Source organism: Ursus maritimus, assembly GCF_017311325.1.
Source record: "Ursus maritimus isolate PB19 chromosome X unlocalized genomic scaffold, ASM1731132v1 scaffold_X1, whole genome shotgun sequence".
In the NCBI taxonomy this organism is placed as follows: Eukaryota; Metazoa; Chordata; class Mammalia; order Carnivora; family Ursidae; genus Ursus; species Ursus maritimus.
In genome coordinates, this window is record NW_024423319.1 from 44080817 (window position 1) to 44103572 (window position 22756).

At 43.0% G+C, this 22756-nt stretch overlaps 1 protein-coding gene across 1 annotated transcript; it reads left to right on the plus strand.

Moving 5' to 3' along the window:
- Nucleotides 1-1039: 1039 nt before the first annotated feature.
- LOC103675458 (histone H2B-like) lies at nt 1040-19585 on the plus strand. The gene is given in 3 exon segments (XM_040629564.1): nt 1040-1157; nt 1159-1466; nt 19246-19585. Coding segments are annotated over 3 exon segments (621 nt in total). The 5' UTR covers nt 1040-1064; the 3' UTR covers nt 19466-19585.
- Nucleotides 19586-22756: the final 3171 nt, after the last annotated feature.

The window sequence follows — 22756 nt, forward strand, 5'->3', positions numbered from 1 at the left end:
GGGGACTCCTGGCTGCTTGGCTTTCTCTCCATTCTAGTCTGGGCACTACTGGGCACCAGGGTGGGCCCGACATGCACGTGAGAGCTCTGCTTGAGAATTTCTGGGATCTCCTGTTATCTCTTGTGGACAAACTTGAAGGTTCACAGGGCACCACAGCCAACCACCCCAATCTCATATCCTCACCTCTCGCTTTGTGCGGAGAACATGGGGAAATAAGATTCAGCTCTGGGTTATCCCAGTCTGCTGGCCCTTCCTTACAGCGTTTACAAACTAGCACCACGAGGAGCTATTATGAGATATATTATTAGTTATGACCAGATGGAATCCCCCCCCCACCTCTTACTTGTAGCTCCTCAATCTACCGTCTTTGGGAGTATAAATGGAAAGGTATGCCACCCTTTCTTGTGTGCTGCTCCTTACCCGCCAAAACAGTGCCCCCCCTCCACAAAGTAATTGGATAGAAAGGGAAGGTGCTCAAATAGTGCTACCTCCTGTTACACATTCATTAACTGTTTAAACCCAGGCATCATTTTCCCCCTTCTCTCCCTATGTGCTCACGTGTTTCCGTCACCACCACTTTACCTTTGCTGTCATTTTAAGAGGTGGACACATTGACGTTGGGTCGCCAGACCATCCTGGTTTCTGGCGTGTCCTGAACCAATGGCACTTACTGCTTATCGGAAATAAGGTAATGATGTGGAATATAAAGTATTCCAATAAAAACATGACTCTTCTAAGATCTGTTACTGTTTTGATGTTGAAAATCAGCAGACAAAATGCACAATGAAATGGAACGTTCAAAAGTTTCTCTGACCAAGGTCCCAAGAAGTTTAGAGGACGTCAGATTCCCTCTCTGATCGTCCGATGTGATGTCGAGCTCGAGGGTATGCGATCACAGGTGACACGGCCTGGCATAGAGCCCCGCTTCCCAGCGTTGCATTGTGTCCAATCAGATACGGAGGTTGCCCGTGACGTCAGGAAATGCAGCGACTATAAATGGGCCAGCGCCCCTCAACAGCAGCCATTTGTCCTTCCTTCCGAGCTGTCGGGAAGACGAGCACCACATGGCTGAGCCTGGCTGTGAGCCCTCTTCTGAGGAAAGCCTGGGCACGGAGGAGCCCTCGGCAGCCGACCCAAAGAACCCGAAGCAAAAGCAGCCGAGGCCGCCGCCGCCGCCGCCCCGACAGTTTCGCCACCTACTTCCCCAGGGTTCTGAAGCAGGTGCACGAGGGCCTGAGCCTCTCGAAGAAGGCCGTGAGCGTCATGGATTCGTTCGTTAAGGACATCTTCGAGCGCATCGCCGACGAGGCCGCTCGTCTGGCTCGCTCCACCAAGGGCTCCAACAAGCACTCCACCATCAGCTCCAGGGAGATCCAGACAGCCGTGCGCCTGCTGCTGCCCGGGGAGATCGGCAAGCACGCCGTGTCCGAGGCCACCAAGGCCATCATCAGGTACACCTTACGCCAGTGAGCTGCTGCCCTCTGAACCACCTGACCACCTCGCAAACCAAAGGCTCTTTTCAGAGCCACCTCACTTGGCACAAAAAGACCTGTAGCTTTAAAAAAGTGGGACAAACTCTATAGTTGTTGTTGTTGTTGTGGCATTCTGCGGGTACGTAAAGTATTTTCACTTTGAACAAAACATGATCAGCCCTACTCTAATATATACTTGAGCGCAGTTTATTCCTTAGACAACTGTGGACTCTCCTTAACCATGCTGCATTTCTTGGCTGCCCCAAACAGTCATTTCCGTTAGATATTTCTGTAGGTCAGCCTCAATGGGGGTTATTTTTGTTATAGCGATGTTTACATTTTTCTTTCATTCTCTCATGAGCGTATGCTGAATTATCCAGGGGTCCGTTATGGGTGATAGGGCAATAGATAAAGTGCAGAGGCTGGTATAAGAATCCATCTGACTTCTGTTAGGCGAGTTAGTCTTGAAGAGATTTTTAAATATCTGAAGCAACGTCAATCTCCTCTATGCTTTTATAGAAAAAAACATTTTTCATATGCATTTGAAATTTATGATTTCTGGGATATGATTGAAACATGATTACTGGGTTCTTACTACAATTTTTAAATGGATTCTGCAATAAATGTATGAACATTTCTGTCATAATGCTTTGTACAGTAAATATTGGCAGATGTTATTGACATAATTGCTTCGGTGATTCCTCATTATTTATTTATTTTTTGTTTGTTTTGTTCTGTTTTATCGGGTCTTTTATTTCAACGGCAGAGAAAGCAGTTCTGTCGTATTTGTGATAATATAGCCCTAGCACTAGACAAGATTTTTTAGTTTACAGCATATTTTTACAGGTACTATTTTATCTGGAGTTTACAGCAATGCTATTATAACTAGTTTGTTACAGAAGAGACGCAGGTGCGGGGAGCACAGAGTCACAAAACTCCTAAGTGCAAGATCGGTGCTTGAAACCAGGAGATCCACACTCTCCACCAAGGTCCGTAAGAAAATGTGGAGAAAAGACGTACAATTGAAATAATTTTCCTGGAGCTTAAGAAAACTGTATTAGGTTACTTCTTACCACCTCTCATTTAAATTAATCATCTTCTTAATCTCGTTCCCCCACCCCCGCCATTCTTACTAGCGAAAGATTGAAAACATGGCTCGTTCATTCACTCAACAAAATTCTTGCTATCTACTGCAGGTTTGGAATAGACACTGCAAATATGTCTAAGAGTAAAAAAACATGCCTGACTTCAGGTTACAGTTGCTTAGAGTCTGATAGGGTTCCTGTTTATTTTGAAGAGTGTAAAGTTTCCCAAGACAAAGCTGTCCCAGATATTTACTCATCAGCAGTGCAATCAGACCAACCAAAACTATTTAGGCTCTTTTATACGGTTTACATCTTTTAAAAATTTAATTTCCAAATATTCACAAACACTTTTCGACTGTAATGCTGACACAAAGCTTTCTTGTCGCTTTCTTGTCGCTTTCTGGCTCTGATAAGAATGACTGTAGCATTTCCTCAGCAAAGGTGGTATTAAGATTTTATTTGAGATGTATGTGCTCAGAATATCAATTTTGGTTTCTCAGCCATTTCAGGTGACTTATTAATATCAAACATACCCTTCCAGTAGCTTTAGCAGCCATTGAGAACCCTATTTTCTCTTGGCTTATGTAAATAAATGATAGATTTTCCAATATTACAATTTCCTTAAATTTGTGGAGGGGAATCCCTTAATTGGAGGCACTTCGAAAACGTATGTAGCCCAGAGATCTTTTTGTTGCTGTTGTTTCATCAAAATCCCGTGAGTTTATGAAATAAGAGTATGCTCAGTTGAAGTACCTCTTTTTATTGGCAGTCTACTGATGTCAAATCAAGGTCAGCCTACTAGGTTGTTCCTTCCCTTCTCCCTTTCACTATATGCATGCTCTAGAATTTTCCTTTTTGCCCAAATGTCCTGTATTTGAATTAGGCTCCACTTGATATCAAAAGTGGTTCACTTTTAGATTTTTTGTCTCACTTTATTTCACATCCTTGTCATCTTTTAAAATTCACACAAATTACTTTACATCCTGTTTAACCGATCTTCATGTCCAATTCTTATTAGAACTGTTTAGTACAGTCATTTAGGGGTTTCATTTTTCCCTTGCTTGCTACTTCTGCATCGAGGTCTTCCTGACCACCAAATTTAAAGTACTGCTGTCTCCTTCATCACATATATAAATATATATTTGCTTATAAATAAATATATATAATATGCATATATATAATGAATATATAAAATAAATACAAAATCTATATAATATATATATGTATTTATTTATTTCATTCTCCATTGAATTATTTTGTTCACAATCTGCTTCCTTTTTTCCTCACATATTATCTTTGATTCACACCTGGAATGTGAACTTCCTGAGAAGAGAGACCTTGTCTCATTTGCTGTCTATATCAAGAGGGAGAACCGTGTATGGCACTTGGTAGGGACTCGGTATTTGTTGAATAAATATGTGAAGATGGATGAGAGCAGATGTTCTAGAGTCCCAGAAGAGGCAGTGATGGTTCGGGAAAGAAAAACCAAACTGCAGCGGGCTGAGGAGTGAGTGGTAGATGAGGAATGGAGATAGAAATAGGGTACTCTTTCAAAGTAAAGGGATATCAGTCAGAAAGTAGGAAGAGAGTGTTATGGCATCACAGAAGAGTTGTTTTTTGTTTTAGGTTTTTTTTTTTCTTTTCAGGATTGGGAGAGATATGACAATGTCTAGAGGTACTCAGTAATAGTGGCTGAATCTCAGTGAATGCTATTGCTGTTATATTACGATCATCATCACCGTACCTCTACCATAAGAACTCCCATAACATACCCCTTTCAGCACCCCAGTGGACCAGTTCTCTATTCCTCCACTCGGGAGGTAAGTTCTCCATCAAGATAGCGTTCTGCCGAGCTCTGTCATTTATAGGCTGTGTGTCATGAGGCTGCTTGCTTAATTTCTCTGAAACTTAATTTCCTTTTCTCTTAAGTGGAATGACCCACACCAATTTTAACAGGGTAAAGAAAAGTAGCACGGGCCCGCTCTCCAACCCCACTCCTGACAGTCCTTTAAGAAGGCCCAGCTTCCTTGGGGCCTGTGTTTTGATTTTTCCTGCAGAGAGGTGCTGGGCTCTGTCAATTCTCCATGAGTCTTGGGCAATTAAATGCTGCTTCTTAATCAAACTCTGACCGTAGATGTATTTGTTCCAGGCATTGGGAATACAAAGCATCCCCAATGGGTAACATTGCACGAGGACTTACTAGGTGTCAGGTGTTGGGAGCTTTATATACATGTATTTTTAATCTAAGAAACACACAACGCTTAATATATACTAGAAATTTTTCGTTTTTTAAATCTTTTATTACGTTATGTTAGTCACCATACAGCACATCATTAGTTTTTGATGTAGTGTTCCATGGTATATTTCTAAGCACTTCAAATGTAGTAACTCTTTTAACCCTCCTAAGAATCCCACGTTCCAGACAGGGAGACGAAGGCACAGAAAGATGAAGTAAGTTGCCCAGTGTCGATGAGCTAGTAAGCAGAAGAGCAAGGGTTGGAAACCAGACCACCTGGCACCAGGTTTTGGGCCCTCACACCACTACACTGTAAAGCTCCTCGGCAACAATCCAGTGAAGCTGGTACTATTTTCTCCTCCATTTTCCCCTGAGGCTCAGAGAGATTAGGTTACTTTCCTAAAGTCACACAGCTAGGAAGTGGTAGACCAGATTTGAATGAGGTTTGTCTGACGCTTAAGCTTATAACCATTCTGCAGGCAAGCAACTATTTCAGTCCTTCCTCTAACAGTTTCATGCCTTTCGCTATATGTGCATATCACCTATACAATCGTTTATTTAACATAGCTATTTTAAGGAACTTATTTTCAAGATTTGTAAAAGCATTTTCCTAAGCCATGATATCTGCGATGTCACAGGACACATGGTATTTGTCTATTTTAAAGTCACACTAACTCAACTGCTTACGTGTAAAAAAAAAAATCTGCGTGCCACTCGAAACCATCTCGTGTGCCTGCAGAGGCGTGTACACCACCCTTGGGGATGTATTATGCTATATAACACTTTTAACCCACGGTCCACCCTTCATCTCCAAAGTGCTGTTCAAACCCCTTTTCCTAAAAACCACAGGGGATGTTGGTTTCCTTCCCAGAGTCGGAGAGAAGTACATTGAGTGGAGTTCCTAGGCTGCTCACAACCCCGTGGTCAGAAGAGTACTTGCACTCCAGTGATGTTTTGTGGGTGGAGGTAGAGGGGCAGTGCCGGGGAGTCGTTCAGCATACCGGCAGAGCTCGATAACTGATCAACTCTTTTAGAATGTTTTAGTTTTGCTGCGACACACTGCTGTCTTAGAAAGGAGGAGAAGGAGAGTGTATATTAAAACACGTGCTGGAGACATGAGGTGCCAACCGGTTAAGGGCCTGCCGGAGTTGGCAGGATAGCCCTGGATGGTGCTCGAAAGCCAGGTCAGAGATCTCAACCCACCACAGTTGTCAGTAAGACATGTGCGGCAACAGTGCAAAAGCAGGCCATGTGCAGCTTTTCTGCCGAGGCTGAAACCTCACTGAAGAAGGGAGTGTGTGAGGGTGCTTAGCAGCCAACAAAGCCCCTGTTATAACCCTCGCAGGTACGTAGTTGAAGAAAATTAAGCAGACCGTGGAGAGGAAGGCCAGGGCTGGGTGAATGGGCTGACTTCCTGTGCCATGTGGGAGGAAATGATACAGCCCAAATTTTGAGTGCTCATGACGTCTATTGTGTTAAGCAGTTTACTTCCATCATCTCATTTAATGCTCACAACAACCCTATGAGGTGGCTACTACTATCATTCCCTTTTCACAGATGAGAAAACACAGGCTCAGGGCTTCCCTAATGGCACACAACTGGTAAAGAGTAAAGCTGGGATTTGACCCAGGTCGGTCTGACTTCAAAGCACGTAAAACCAGGCCATATCCTGCCGACAGAAATGGATACTGTCCTTCCGTATCTTGGCTATCGTGAATAATCCTGCCCGAACATGGCAGTGCCCGTTCGTTGTACGTTTTTCTTCAGATAAATACCCCAAAGTGGAATTGTCGGATCATATGGTACTTCTAATTTTTGAGGGAAGCTCCATGCTGTTTTCCAAAGTGATCGCACCAGTTTTCGTTTCATACATACATTACCAATGGTGCAGGAGACTGCCTTTTTCTCTCCATCCTCACAAGCATTTGTTATTCCTAGTCTTTTTGATTATAGCCATTCTAGCAGGTGGGAAGTTTTACCTCCTTGTGGTTTTGATTTGTCTTTCCCTGACTGGTGATATGGGAGACCTTTTCATGTACCTGCTGGGCATCTGTCGGTCTTCTGTGGAAAAATGTCATAGATCTTTTGCCCGGTTTTTAATCAAGTTGTTTGATTTTTCTTTTTTCTGCTTTTGAGTTTTTGGAATTCATTGTATATTGTGGATGTTAACCCTTTATCAGAAACACGATTTGCAAATATTTTCTCCCGTTTTGGGTAGGTTGCCTTTTCATTTTGTTGACAGTTTCCTTTGACGTGCAGAAGCTTTTTAGTTTGATGTAGCCCCATTTGTTTATATTTGCTTTTGTTGTCCTTCCTCTAGGGGTCAGATCCAAAAACAAACAAATAAATAAATAATCCAAGACTGATGTCAAGAAGCTTACCACCTGTTATTTCTTCCAGGTGTTTTATGGTTTCAGGTCTTACATTCAATCTTTAGCCCATGGTGTAAGACAGTGATCCCATTCCACTCTTTTGCATACAGCTGTCTAGTTTTCCAAACAGCATTTATTGAAGAGACTATTCTTTCCCCCGTTGTATATATTCTTGGCTCTTTTTGTAAATTAACTGACCGTCCATATATGGGTTTTATTTTGGAGCTCTCTAGTCTCATCTGTTGATCTAGGCCTCTGTTTTTATGAGGATACCATGCTGTTTTGATTGTTATAGCTTTGTAGAAGAGTTTGAAATCTGGGAGTGTGAGGCCTCCAGCTTTGTTCTTCTTTCTCAAGATTGCTTTAGCTATTTTGGGTTTTGTGTTCGTTTGGTTGGTTGATTAGTTGGTTGTGGTTGCATACAAAGTTTAGGATTGTTTGTTCTATTCTTGTGAATAATGCCATTGAATTTCGGTAGAGATTGCACTGAATCTCTAGATTGCTTTGGGTAGGATGGACATTTAATGATGCCTATTCTTCCCTTCCCTGAGGGTGGAATATCTTTCCATTTATTTATGTCTTCTTCAATTTCTTTCTTCAGTGTCTTATAGTTTTCAGTGTACAGGTCTTTCACCTCCTTGGTTAAATTTAATCCCAGTTGGGGTGCCTGGGTGGCTCAGTCGTTAAGGGTCTGCCTTCAGCTCAGGGCCTGATCCCAGGGTCCTGGGATCGAGCCCCACATCGGGCTCCCTGCTCCGCTGGGAGCCTACTTCTTCCTCTCCCACTCCCCCTGCTTATGTTCCCTCTCTCGCTGGCTGTCTCTTTCTCTGTCAAATAAATAAATAAAATCTTTTTTAAAAAAAATTTAATCCCAGTTATTTACTTCTTTATGATACGATTGTAAATGGATTGGTTTCTTGATTTCTTTCTTATAGCTCATTAGCAGAGTGCAGAAATGCAACAGATTTTCATGGTTTGATTTTTCTGCAACTTTACTGAATCCATTTATTAGTTCTAACAGTCTTTTGGTAGAGTGTCTAGGGTTTTCTATATGTAATATTATGTCATCTGCAAATAGTGACAGTTCTACTTCTTCCCTTACACTTTGGATGCTTTTTCATTTTCTTTCTTGCCGAAATTCTCTGGCTAGGATTTTCAATAGTATGTTGAATAAAAGTGGCAAACGTGGGCATCCTTGTCTTGTTTCTGATCTCAGAGAAATAGCTTTCAGCTTTTCACCTTTGAGTATGACGTTAGCTGTGGGCTTGTCACACACAGCCTTTACTATGGTAAGGTGTGTCCCCTCCATCCCCATTTCTTGAGAGTTTTTTTTTTAATCAGAAATGGATATTGAATTTTGTCAAATGCTTTTTTCTGCATCTACTGAGACGATTACATGATTTTATCCTTTGTCTTGTTAATGCAGTATATCATGATTATTGATTTGCATATGTTGAACCATCCTTGCAAAACAGGGATAAATCCCACTTGGTTGTGGTGAATGATTTTTTTTAATGTGCTCTTGGATTCAGTTTGCTAATGGTTTTTCTTTTATTGAGAATATTTGCATCTGTATTCATCAGGGATATTAGTCTGTCATCTTCTTTTCTCGTAGTGTTCTTATCTGGTCTTGGGGTCAGAGTAATGCTGGCCTTGTAAAATGAGTTTGGGAGTATTCCTTCCTCTTCAGTTTTTGGGAAGAATTTGTGAAGTGTTGGTGTTGGTTCTTTAAATGTTTAGGTAGAAGTCACCAGTAAAACAATCTGTTCCTGGGATTTTCTGCTTTGGTGGGTTTTTGAGTATTGATTCAATCTCCGTACTTGATACTGACCTGTCAGATTCTCTGTTTCTTCATGACTCAGTCTTGGTAGGTTGTGTGTTTTAGGAATTTATCCGTTTCTTTTAGGTTATCCATTTGTTGGCAGATAACCATTCGTAGTAATCTCTCATGGTCCTTTGTATTTCCATGGTGTCAGTTGTAATGTCTCCTCTTTCATTACTGACTTTATTTATTTGAGTCCTCTCTCTGTTTTTCTCAGTCAGCCTGGCTAAAGTTTTACTAATTTTATCTCTCTTTTCAAATAACCAGCTCTTAGTTTCACTAATTTTGTCCATCCTTTTTTCTGGTCTCTGGTACATACATTTATTTCCACTCAGATCTTTGTTACTTCCTCCCTTCTGCTGACTTTGTGTTAGTTTGTTCTCCTTTTTTCCTAGCTCCTTGAGGTGAAAAGTGAGGTTGAGATCATTCTTGTTTCTTAATGTAGGTGTTTGTCACTGTCAATTTTCCTCTTAGAACTGCTTTTGCAGCAACCTATATGTTTTGAGATGCTGTGATTCCATTTGCATTTGTTTCTGTATTTCCCCTTTTGATTTCTTCTTTGACCCAAGTGTTACCTAGAAGCATGGTGTTGAATCTCCACATACTGGTGAATTTTCTACCTTTTTGCCTGTTAGTGATATCTCGTTTCATACCCTCGCAGTCGGAAAAGTTAGTATGATTTGAATGTTCTTTAATTTGCTAAAGCTTATTTTCTGATCTACCTTGGTGAATGTTCCGTGTGCACTTGAGAAGAACATGTATTCTGCTGCTGTTGGGTGAAATGTTCTATATATGTCTGTTCAGTCCGTTTTGTCTGCAGTATGGCTCAAGTCCAATGTTCCTTGTTGATGTTCTGTCTGGATGACCCATCCCATATTGAAAGTGGGGTATTGGAGTCTCCTTGGATTATCGTATTGTTGTCTATTCCTCCTTTCAGTTTTTTAAGTATTTGCTGAATATATTTAGGTGCTCCAATGTTGAGCTCATATTTATGATTGCTATATCTTCCTGATGAATTGACTCCCTTGTCATTACCTAATGACCATCTCTGTCTCTTGTTACCATTTTGGCTTAAGGTCTATTTTGTCCGACATTAGTATAGCTAACCCTGCTCTCTGTGGTTTCCACCTGTATGGAATATCTTTTGCCATCCCTTTGCTTTGTATCTACATGTGTCCTTAGAGCTGAGGTGAGTCTCTTCTAGGCAGCATTTGGTTAGATCTTGCTTTTTGTCCACCCAGCCATTGTATGCCTTTTTATTGGAGAATTCAGTCCATTAAGAGAGTAATTATTGATAGGATTTACTAATGCCACTGTATTATTTGTTTCTTGGCTGTTTTGTAGTTCTACTTTTCACTTCTTCCTTTCTTGCTGCCTTCCTTTGTAAATTGACTATTTTCCGTAGTGGCATGCTTTGATTCCTTTCTCTTTCTCTTTTGTGTATCTATGGTAGATACTTGCTTTGTGGCTTCCAAGAGGTTTACATATAACATCTTGTAGTATAACAGTCTATTTTACACTGACAACAGCTTAACTTTGGTCACAACCAAAGTTGTGGCCATCCTATTATTCCCCACCCTTTTACTTGTTTTACATCATTGTTTACATTTTGTGTGTGTGTGTGTATCCATTAACAAATTGTTAAAACTACAGCTATTTTCAATACCTTTATCTTTTATCCTTTATTCTCAAGTTATGTGATCAGCACATTGCCACATTACACAGTATTAGGGTGTTCTGAATCTGACTATATGCTTACCTTTACCAGTGTGTTGTATATTTTCATAGGTTTTGGTGTTACCAATTAGTGTCCTTTTGTTTCAGCTTGAAGAACTCCTTTCGGGATTTCTCGTGTTGCAGGTTTAGTCGTGACGAGTTCCCTCAGCTCTTGTTTATTAGGGAAAGCCTTTATTCCACCTTCAATTCTGAAGGACAGTATTGCTGGGTAAAGTACTCTTAGTTGGCAGTTTGTTTCTTTTACCTGTTTGAATATATCAATCATCCCATTCTCTCCTGGCCTTGAAGGCCTCTCCTAAAAAATCCACTGATAGCTTTCTGGGGCTTTCCTTGTGTGAGAGAAAAATGTTTTTCTCTTGCTGCATTTAAAACTCTCTCTTTGATTTCGGTTTTAGACAATTTTATTGTTATGTGTCTCGGTGAAGCATGTTTTGGATTGTAATTTCGAGGTGACCTATTAGCTTCATGAACTTGGATGTCCACATCTCTCCCCATGTCTGGGGAGTTTTCAGCCATTATTTCTTTCAATAAGTTTTGTACTCCATTCTCCCTTTCTTCTCCTTCTGAGGTGCCAATAATTCATACATTATTACTTTGGATGGTGTCCCATAACTCACACAGGCTTTCTTTGTTCCTTTTCATTGTTATTTTTTTTCTTTTTGCTCTTCTAATTGTATCATTTCAATTGATGTGTCTTTGACCTCACTGATTCTCCCTTCTGCTTATTCAAGTCTGCTGTTGAAGTTCTCTATTGAATTATGCAGTTCATTGTATTCTGCTGCTGCAAAATTTCAGGTTGGTTCTTTTTTGTGTTTTCTGTCTCTTTGTTGAGCTTCTCATTTTGTTCTTGTATTGTTTTCCTGATATTATTAATTTGTTTATCTGTGTTCACTTATAGCCCTCTGAGCCTTCGTAGAACAATTTTGTTTGAATTCTTTGTCACACGATTTCCAGATCTCCACTTCTTTGGGGCCAGTTACTGGAGATTTACAGTGTTCCTTTGGTAGATATAGGTTTCCCTGATTCTCGTGGTCACTGTTGCCTTGTGTAGGTGTCTGTGCATTTGAAGAAGCAGCCACCTCTTTGAGACTTTATGGAGTGATTATGCAGTATGGATGTGCAGCACACTGGACTGTGCTATGACCCTGCATCTACTGGTGCAGGACGCTATGTGCAGGAGCACATGGCAACAGCAGGACCAAGGGGGCTGTGATGTCTCTTCAGTTCAGGGCCCCCAGGTCCACAATATCAACAACTGTGTGTTTGTCAGTGAGCATGGCGGAGAGAATGCAGTGGCTGCAAAGGCTGTTGGGCTCCTAAGTGGTGACTCCAGGACCCATAGCTAGGGACCAGGGCAGGCAGTAATGGCGGCCAGAGCCAGTGGTGTACACACACTCTGGTCTGAGGGCCTACCGCAGGTGTCACCTGCAGACACACTTGTGGTGATGGGGGCCAGGGAAGGTAGCAAAAACCAAGGCCAACTATGCACTCACTGGCATCTGTGGAGGACCTGGGTGCCAGTGTGCTCTCCTATGGCTTCACACTCTACCCGCAGGTAAGCAGACTACAGTGGAGTCCAGTGATGGGGGTCAGGCTGGGGGTCATGAAGGTGCACAACTGGAGGAACGAGCTACTTGTGAGTATGGTGGTGCCAGCCAGTGACAGAAGGCAGAGCCTGATCTGAGCCCACAGACAGCCACAGGGGCCCTGGATGCTGGTGTGCTCTTGTACAGCTGCACTGTCTTCCACTGGGCCTGCATACTGAGTTGAAAGCCAGTGATGGGAGTCAGGCTGGGGGTTTACAGGTTCACAGCCACAGGGACTATCTACAGGTGAGTGTGGTGTTGCTGGCCAGTGACAAATGACAGCACCTGATACAGACCCATGAGGACATTGGGGGTTTCTGGATCTTAGTATGCTGTCCTGTGGCCACACGATCTTTCCCCTGTGCCTATGCAGTATAGTGAGGGCCAGTGGTGGGAGACCTGCTAGAGTGAACCTGGAGGTGCTATCTATAGGTGGGCATGGTGTTGCAGGCCAGTGACAGGAGCCTGGGCATGATTCCTATCCATAAGCAGCTGTTGGCGGGGGCCTGGCTGTCAGAGTGTTCCCCCGTCATCGCACAGTCTCTTCTGTGTGCATACTTGCCACAGCAGGGATGTCGATGACAGGCATCAGGCCATGGCATGCAGGTGCACAGATAGCTAGAGAGGCTAGCCCCAAGTGCAGGCAAGCTGCTGGGTCAGCCAAGGGTACCTAAGTTGGTGCCTTGCTCTTGCACAGCTGCTAGAAAACTGGATTGGCTGTAAGCTTGACTCCTGGATTCTGGTGGTGGTGGGAAGGGATCCAGGTGGCTGGTGTTCTACACTTGTGCAGCTGCAGAGAGTTTGGATGGTTACTCGTGTGGGTCTGGGTTCTACCTGGGTGGGGTTTGGGTAGGGGTGTTGGCTGGACGGAGGTCCGCGGCCAGGGGGTGCAAGAACTGAGGTATGGCTGGCTTTAGAAAACTTAAATACCACTGGGACAGTTGTCAGGATCTGTGCGCCCAGCCAGTGACGTCTTCAGTGGTGGAAGCTGCTAAGTGAGTTCATCAGCACAAAATTCTCTGGAAACCACAATCACTCCTGCTGTGTATGTGCTAATAGCAGCCTCTGCTTTTATTCCTTGTTCCTAGCCAACTCTCTTTGCTCCTATGGGTGGGGTGAAACTGAAGGTAGACCTTCATGCAGTGCCAGGACAGTCTAGAAAAGCTGGTCACTCACTCCACTTTTCCTTCCCTGGTGAGAGGAATTCTTATTAGCTGGGACATTTCTTCCTGGCCCAGAACAATGCTGGCTTGGGGGATGGAATGATGCAGGGTAAAGGAAGTTGTCTTCCTTCACTTCTTGTGCAATTATGCTCTGCTTGTTTGTTTGCTTGACACTATGGCTAGAGCCTCCTAAGTGGAATGGAGAGGTCTCCCAGACTGGTTTTGTTCATGAACCACCATCTAAGCACTGATGCTGTCAAGGAATCGGGGAGCTGAGATCCCCACATCCCCATTTTTCTACAGAGTCTGAGATTACCCCATGTGGGAAAGAACACTGAGTTCGTAAAAGGGAAAGAATATCCACTATGCCAGTCCAATTACCATAATCGGCACAGTAATTATGCACATGATTTTTCTCTAACCAAAATTCCCAGAGGTGTGTGACAGTACACCCGGGTAAGCGTCAAAGCCACCCAAAGCGATATGGACCCTAACTACATTTCCCATGGGTTAACATTGTTCACCACTGCCTCTGTAGGAATATCATGTAAGAAGAGGTAGGTACATAACTGACAGCTTTCAGGATTTCAGCAGATTAAATACCTATTTAATGCCTTGCACACCTAACCCCATCTCAATTCTGGCTACCTTCAGACTTTAATTCAGAAGTAGAGACATTTAAGAAAAATGATAACTCAGAGTATTTATACCAACTGACACCACATGAAAGGCAATTGTAAAGAATGTAATTTAGGAAGATAGAAAATGATGTGAGATGTAAGAAGGAATGATAATAGAATGAATTGGTAAATAAAGGTAATTGATACATTGATGGCATAAAATAATTATAATGATTCTGGCAACTTAAAGAAAAAAGTTAACAAGATAGAACTAAATACAGTATTATGAATCACTTGGATAATGGGTTCAGTCTAAGGAGAGCACCTCATACCACTACAGGAAGCACTCCACCATCACCTCCAGAGAGATCCAGACAGCCGTCCACCTGCTGCTGCCCGGGGAGATTGGCAAGCATGCCGTGTCTGAGGCCACCGAGGCCGTCATCAGGTACACCAGATGCCAGTGAGCTGCCTCAGGAGCACCTGACTACACAGCAAACCAAAGGCTCTTTTCCGAGCCACCTCACTTGGCGGGAAAAGACCTGCAGCCCTCCAAAGTGGGATCTGCTCTAGTGTTTGGAGCTGTGCCATTCTGCCGATTTTTAAAAATTCTTATTGTGAAAGAAATGCTAAAAAACATTATCAGCTCAACTTTATGTATGTCTTTAGTGCAGTTTGTTACGGTTTTTCTTAACCATACTGCATTTCATCACTTTCCTAAATGGTCGTTTCTATTAGGTATTCCCCTACGTCAGACTCTTCAGGGATCTTTATGATCAAAACTATTTCCGTAATAATTTTATTACCTCATGTATTCTCATTCTCCCACCTGTGTACAGTAATATCACTAGAGATTTTTTTTCAAAATGTGTGGTATAGCAACAATTAAAGTGCAATGGCAGCTATAACAATCACACATACCCCATTCACACCCCTTTAATATATCCCATTATCCTAACTCAAACAAATACACAGAAGAGGACCCAAACACTGTGCAGAATACTCGAGCAAACTACCTAGAATCATACCCTGCTCAAGCTCCCGACCTTGTGATAGGTCTATTTTACTTTATCCAAATTTATCTGGTTCTGTTCCTTGGTAGCCTGTCATCTTTCCCTTTTGACACAAACGTCTTCCTAAACTGCAGCTATGCATGGATGACGGGGTAGTCCAATGAGAGCAGCTGTGCTCCCAGCCTCCGCTAGCCACAGCCAATAAACAAACTAACAGCACATGATCCATGGCCTTTGGCCCAAAGGGTGGTGGGGTGACCAGGGCTGAGCCAGTAACAGCCTTCCTGTGACAGGCCTGGAGATGGAGGGGGAAGGTGGTGTGATTGTTTGCCTGCCTGCCTGCCTGCTTGTGGGTTTCTGTTGAAGCTCTTGCTTTTAACCAGGGTGGTTGAAGTGTCAGCATGCAGATGTCACAGTGGGACCTGTCCTTAACATTTTGCATCAAAATAAGAGGAGGCTGCTTGGCAATTAAGAGAACTAAGGCGACTCCTTCCTCTATGATGGGGAGGAGGATTTAGGATAATGGTACTGCACTTGAATACCCATTGTGGTTTCCTCTTGGCGCATGAGCTTTTTTCTTCCTTTGTTTCCTTTTCCTATAGGTACACGCTGAATTTCTAAGTAGTTGGTGATTATGCAAGTACTTTCCATTTAACTGATTTCTAGCTTCCTATCTATCTGTGGAGAGAACACACAGGGGTGGGAGGGGGCTTCAATCCTTTGAAATTTGTTAGGAGTTGCACTAAAACCCACTATTCCCTGATGTTTGCTCTGTGTTCCGTGTGAACTTTAAAAAATAAATTCTAAATAACCTTTGATTTGAATGTAGAAACCTGTGAAAGGTGTCACTCTGAGAGACAAAAGCTAGGTAAACTACAGCAAGCCAAGCTTTTCTTGAGCCCATTAGAGGAGAGAAAAAGCCGAAGGCATTTGATAGGGGTTTCATAAAAAAAAACAAGAAAAGCTACCACAAAATTCAGTGCAAGGAAATCCTTGTGAGTGATACCTGGAATTTGCAATACACTGCGGGAAGAAAATTTTAGAAGCCAAAGGCTCCTTGTGGAGCCATTTGCCTTTTCAGAGAAAGCACTGGTGGACCATTTAGACACAGAAAACTGCATTTCACTAAGTCTCTTAATTTCTATCATGCTAATTGCTGCTGGTTCAAATTGGCCATCTTTGTCAATGTGACATACAGATGTTTTTCAAAGTTACTCATGCATATTGGTGTCTTTTTTACATACTCGTTGTAGTATGTAAAAAGTTATTTTCAGAACCTGAATCCATTAGGATATCTGTGTGTGTGTGTATGCGTGTGTGTGTGTGTGTGTGTGTGTGTGTGTGTTGCATTTGTAATTTCAGAAATCAAATGGGAGCATTAGGAGAACAACATTAAAATGCACCATAATTGCACTGGGGATGGGACACTTGGAGTGGAATGTGAGAGACACACAGGAAATCTGGGAAGGTGAAAGGAAAATGGGGTTTGATGAAGACCAGAGTGGGAATTGAATACGTCTGATTATTCCCTTTACCGGTGATTGAGGGAAAATGTAGCTAGTGAGCAATCACGATGTATTGCTGTGGTTACTGAGATGAAATAAGGGAATGGCTACTGCTTCACTAACAAATTATAAGCAACAGCACGGGGAAAAGGGCTGTAATAGGACAGGCCTATACAAATCAAACTTTTTCAATGCTATTCATACTGTGAAATTCTTTGAAAAGCATAAGCAAGGACCCAAACACAGTACAGAAACGTCTAAATCCCAAAGTTCAAGACACAACACCTATTCAGGACCCCTACCAACTGAGGCTGCTGCTCTTAACTCATTCAGATTTATTGGACTTTGTTCTTTTCAGGCTATAACCTTTTGTTCTCGAAAAGCCAGAGCTTACTTACTTACAGCACTCCGGGTGTTATGGAGCATCCGATTAGCACAGCACCACGCCTCTGAGTGCCCCTCTGACGGACCTGCAGCCTCTGAGCCGCCGGTGTCTGTGGATGAACTGATACGTGTCTTCCTTGGTTATTCCACCTGGGACATGGAGGGGGAAGCACCTCCGATTCTTTTTCTTTAATGAGCTCGACCTGTTTATTATTAAATTCAACAGTCATGAAACCACTCTGTCAGATTGCTATTGAGGTTTGTAAATGCTTCTTCCAGTTTCTGTGTTTACGTTGTCGTGGGAGGATAACGGTTTGCGGAGCAGCACCAGCCCAGGGGGCACATTTTGAGTAGCAGTGTGATGGCAGATGAAGCGACTTGCCTGAAGGATGCTGGGTGTGAGCATGGGGGGGGGGGCTCAAAGCCAGGTCTTCTCACTCCAGGTGCAGAAGGACTCGCTCCCCCTGCAAGCCTGCCACAGCACCCACCTGACACCTGTCTTCCCCCGTAGCCATGGACAGAAGGAGGTCCCTGAGGTGGGCAGGAGTCCTTCAGACACAGCGATGGAGGCATCACTCCCCAGTCTCCTCATCTCCCCAGCTATAGGCAACCGCTCTTCTGTTTTCTGTCTCTATGGATTTGCCTACCTGGACATTTAAAAAAGTGGAATCATACAATATGTCATGTTTTCTGACTGGCTCCTTTCACTTGCACAATGCCTGCAGGTTTGTCCCTGTTGCAGCACGGATCCGTATTCCATTCATCTTTATGGATGAATAATATTCCATTCATGCCACATCTGTTTATCCATTCATCAGTTGCTGGCCATTTGGGTTTCCCCCACTTTTTGGATATTATAAACAATGCTGCTATAACCATTCTTCCATAAGATTTTATGTGGACATAGATTTTCATTTCTCTTAGGTATATATTTTGGGGTGAAATTGCTGGGTTATATGTTATTTCTACGTTTAATGTTTTGAGGAACTGCCAGACTGGTTTACAAAGTGGCTGCATGATTTTACTTTCCCACCAACAACAAATGACAGCACCACTTTCCCCTCATCCTCGATAATGCTTTATTATCTATGGTTTTGATTGTAGCCATCCTAGTGGGTGTGGAGTGGTATCTCATAGTGGTTTTGATTTGTCTTTCCCCAGTGACTAATGATGTTGAACATCTTTTTATGTGCTTGGTGGACATTTGTGTATCTTCTTTGGAGAATTGTGCATTCAGATCCTGTGCCCACTTGTTAATTTGGTTATTTGTCACTTTATTACAGTGTTGTAGGTGTTCTTCATATATTGCAGAGACAGGTCCCTCATCAGATGTATGCACATATGTTTGTAAATATTTTCTCCCATGTTGTGGGTTTTTTACTTTCTTGATGATGTTTTTTGAAGCATGGAATTTTTAAATTTTGACGAGATTCACATTATCTATTTTTTCTTTTATTGCTGTGGTATCATATCTAAAGTTCTATTGCCAAATCCGAGGTCATGAAGATTAACCTTCCGGTTCCTCCTAATCGTTTTATATTTTAAACTCATATTTTGGTCATTGACCCATCTTTAGTTAATTTAAATCTTTCAAACACTCCATGTGAAGGTGTAGTTTATTGCAGTTCCAATGTGAACTTTGTTTTAAAAGAGGGACAGAGAGCAAGGGTAGGAGAGAAGTGGGAGTGGCAGAGAGAGAGGGAGAGATTCCCAAGCAGGCTCGAAGCTCAGCGCAGAGCCCGATATTGACCTAGATTTCCCAACCCTAAGATCGTGACCTGACATCTAGAATGTTTGAAAGATTTTCTGGTGACCATCGCAAGAACTTCAGAGGCCTCCTGATGCCCATCCTGACTGAAATGAAGGCAGATCGAGGGTCTGCAATCAGATCTGACAAGACCTGGCTCAGTGACCCGCTTCCCGGCTTTGCATTTTGTCCAATCAGGTAGGGCTTGCCCGTGATGTCAAGAAATGCAGCGGCTAAATGGGCCAGCGCCCCTCAACAGCCGCCAGTGTCCTTCCTTCTGAGCTGTAAGGAGGACGAGCCCCACATGGCTGAGCCTGGCTGTGAGCCCTCTTCCGAGGAAAGCCTGGGCACGGAGGAGCCCTCGGCAGCCGACCCGAAGAGCCAGAAGCAGAAGCAGCCGAGGCGCTGCGGCCACGGCCGCCACCGCCGCCCCCCCCCCCCAACCCCGACAGTTTCGCCACCTACTTCCCCAGGGTTCTGAAGCAGGTGCACGAGGGCCTGAGCCTCTCGAAGAAGGCCGTGAGCGTCATGGATTCGTTCGTTAAGGACATCTTCGAGCGCATCGCCGACGAGGCCGCTCGTCTGGCTCGCTCCACCAAGCGCTCCACCATCAGCTCCAGGGAGATCCAGACAGCCGTGCGCCTGCTGCTGCCTGGGGAGATCGGCAAGCACGCCGTGTCCGAGGCCACCAAGGCCGTCATCAGGTTCCAGAGACGCGAATGAGCTGCCTCCGGACCAGCTGACCACCTCGCAAACCAAAGGCTCTTTTCAGAGCCACCTCACTTGGCCCTGAAAGACCTGTAACTCCCCAGAGTGCCACCTAGCCTAGCGGTTTTTGGACCTGCGCCATTCTGCCCGTTCTTAAAACACTTTTACCGTGAGCAGAACATGGCAAATCGTTGTCAAGTCCACTTTAATATATGCGTGTGGTGCGGTCTGTTAGGATTTTCCTTGGCCATACCGCATTGCACTACTTTCCTAAAGGGCCCATTCCTTCAGGTCAGCCTCTTCAGACTCCTTATGGTCACAGCTGTGTCCACAATAATTTTTCTTGCCTTTTGGATTCTCCTTCTCCCCCCTGTGTAGAGTAGTCTCGACTAGAGATTTTTTTGAGTGTGTTGGTACAGCAACAAGGGAAGCGCTATGGCAGATAACAAAACTCACACGCACCCTGTTCACACTCCCTCAACACACCCCCTTATTCAAATTCGATTACATATGTAAAAGAGGGCCCAAACACTGTGCAGAAAACTGAAGCTATCTAGAATCATGCTCTACTCCAGCTCCTGACCTGGTGAAAGACCTACTTTGCTTCATTCAGATTTATCGGATTCTGTTCTTTGGTAGCCTATCGTCTTTCCCTTTTGACACCAACATCTTCCTGAACTGCGATTACGCATGGATGACGGGGTGGTCCAATAAGAGCAGCTCTGCTCCCAGCCTCGGCTAGCCGCAGCCAATAAGCAACCGGCAGCACATGATCCGCGGCCATTGGCCCAAAGGGTGGTGGGGTGACCAGGGCTGAACCAATAACAGCCTTCCTATGACACGCCCCCCGGAGATTGAGCGGGAAGGTGGTAGGATCCTCTGCCTGCCTGAGGGTTTCCGTTGAAGCTCTTGCTTTTAAACCAGGGTGGTTGAAGTGTCAGCATGCAGATGCCACAGTGGGACATGTCCCTGTCGTTTTGCATCAAAATAAGAGGAGGCTGTTTGGCAGTTACCAGAGCAAAGATGACTCTTGCCTCTACCGCAAATGTTTTGATGCGGAGGAGGATTCAGGATACTGGTACTGCCCTTGAATACCCATTGTGTTTTCTTCCTGGTGCATGGGCTTTTTTTCTTTCCTTGTTTCCTTTTCCCATAGGTACACGCTGAATTTCAAAGTAGTTGGTGATTATGCAAGTACTTTTCATTTAATTGATTTCCAGCTTCCTATCTATCTGTGGAGAGAGAACACACCGGGGGACCTCAGTCCTTTGAAATTTGTTAGGAGTTGCACTAAAACCCACTATTTCATCATGTCTGCTCTGTGTTCCACGTGAACTTTTAAAATAAATTCTAAATAACCTTTGATTTGAATGTAGAAACCTGTGAAACGTGTCACTCTGAGCCAAACAGTGAGACAAAAGCTAGGTAAACTACAGCAATCCAACCTTTTCTCGAGCCCATCAGAAGAGAGAGAAAGCCAAAGGGATATGTAAAGGGATGGGTGGGGGGCTTGCTACATAAATACTCAAGGAAAGCTCCCATCAAATGAAGTGCGAATAAGTCCCTGTGGGTGGTGCTAAGAAATTGCCATTTACATGGGGACACAAAATTTTTGAAGCCAAAGGTTCTTTTCAGAGCCATAAGCCTTTTCAGAGAAAGGACTGTGGACCACTTAGGAAAATAAAATTCTGTTTCTCTAAATCACTTAGTTTCTGTCACGCTAATTGCTGATGGTTCAAAATGCCCTTTTTGGCAATATGACTTACAGTGGTTTTTCAGTTTTTCATGCATACTGATGTCATCCCTGTCATATTATGTAAAACGTTATTTTGAGGACATAAATCCATTAGGATATTTGAGTGGGTGGTGGCATGTAGGCACTAGGACCATATACAGGTGGTTGTGTGTTTTCCATTTGTAATTTCAGAAATCAAGTGGGAGCACCAGTAAAACAATTTTAAAATGCACCGTCATTGGGCTGTGGATGAAGACTGGGAGTGCAAGTGTGAGAGACACACATGAAATCTGAGAGGAGACAGGAAAATGAGGTTTAATGTTAAAGATGAAGATGGAAATTGAATACATCTGATTATTCTTTTCAGTGGGTGATTGAGAAAAAATGTACCTAGTGAGCAACCAAATTTTTGGTTACTTGTAAGATGATGTAAGAGAATGGATCCTGCTTCACTAACAAATTATAAGCAGCAACACAGGGAAAATAGTATTAATTGGACAAGCTTACCCAACTCAAACTGTTTTCAACACTATTCACATTATGCAGTTCACTGAAAAGCATCAAGAAGGACCCAAATTCAGTACAGAAATATCTATGGGGTGCCTGGGCGGCACAGCGGTTGGGCGTCTGCCTTTGGCTCAGGGCGTGATCCCGGCGTTATGGGATTGAGCCCCACATCAGGCTCCTCCACTATGAGCCTGCTTCTTCCTCTCCTACTCCCCCTGCTTGTGTTCCCTCTCTCGCTGGCTGTCTCTATCTCTGTCAAATAAATAAATAAAATATTAAAAAAAGAAGAAGAAAGTGGCACTATATATTCAAAGTGAGGAAGAGGAAAAACCTACAACCAAGAATACTCTACATGGCAAAGCTAACATTCAGAATTGAAGGAGAGATAACACACTTCCCAGACAAACAAAAGTTAAAGGAGTCCATCACAACCAAACAGGCCTATCAAGAAATGTTAAAGGAACTTCTCTAAGCAGAAAAGAAAAGACTATGACTACAAGTAAGAAAATCATGAGAAAAAATTATGAAAGAAAAAGTCTCACTGGTAAAAGCAACCACTTATGAGTCTAATATGATGCTAAAAACCAAAAGTAGCAAAATTAACTATATCTACAATAATTAGTTTAGAGATATATAAAATAAAAATATGCAAAACATGACATAAAATATAAAATAGAGGGAGGGATTAAAAATGTAGTGCTTTTAGAATGCATTTGAACTTAAGTGACCATCAACTTAAAATAGACTGTTATATACATAGGTTGCTCTATTTGAACTTTATGGTATCCAAAAACCAAAAACTTACAATAGAGAAAAAATAAAGAGAAAGGAATCCAATCCTAATACTAAATAAGTCATCAGTCACAAGGGAATAAAGCAAGAAAAGAAAGAACCAAAGAAGAAAAAAAAAGCAGCCAGAAAACAATTAACAAAATGGCAAAAAGCACATATCTATCAAGAACTGCTTTAAATGTAAATGGAACAAATGCTCTAATCAAAAACGATTGGGTGGCTGAATGGATTAAAAAAAAAACACTCATCTATATCCTGCCTACAAAAGACTC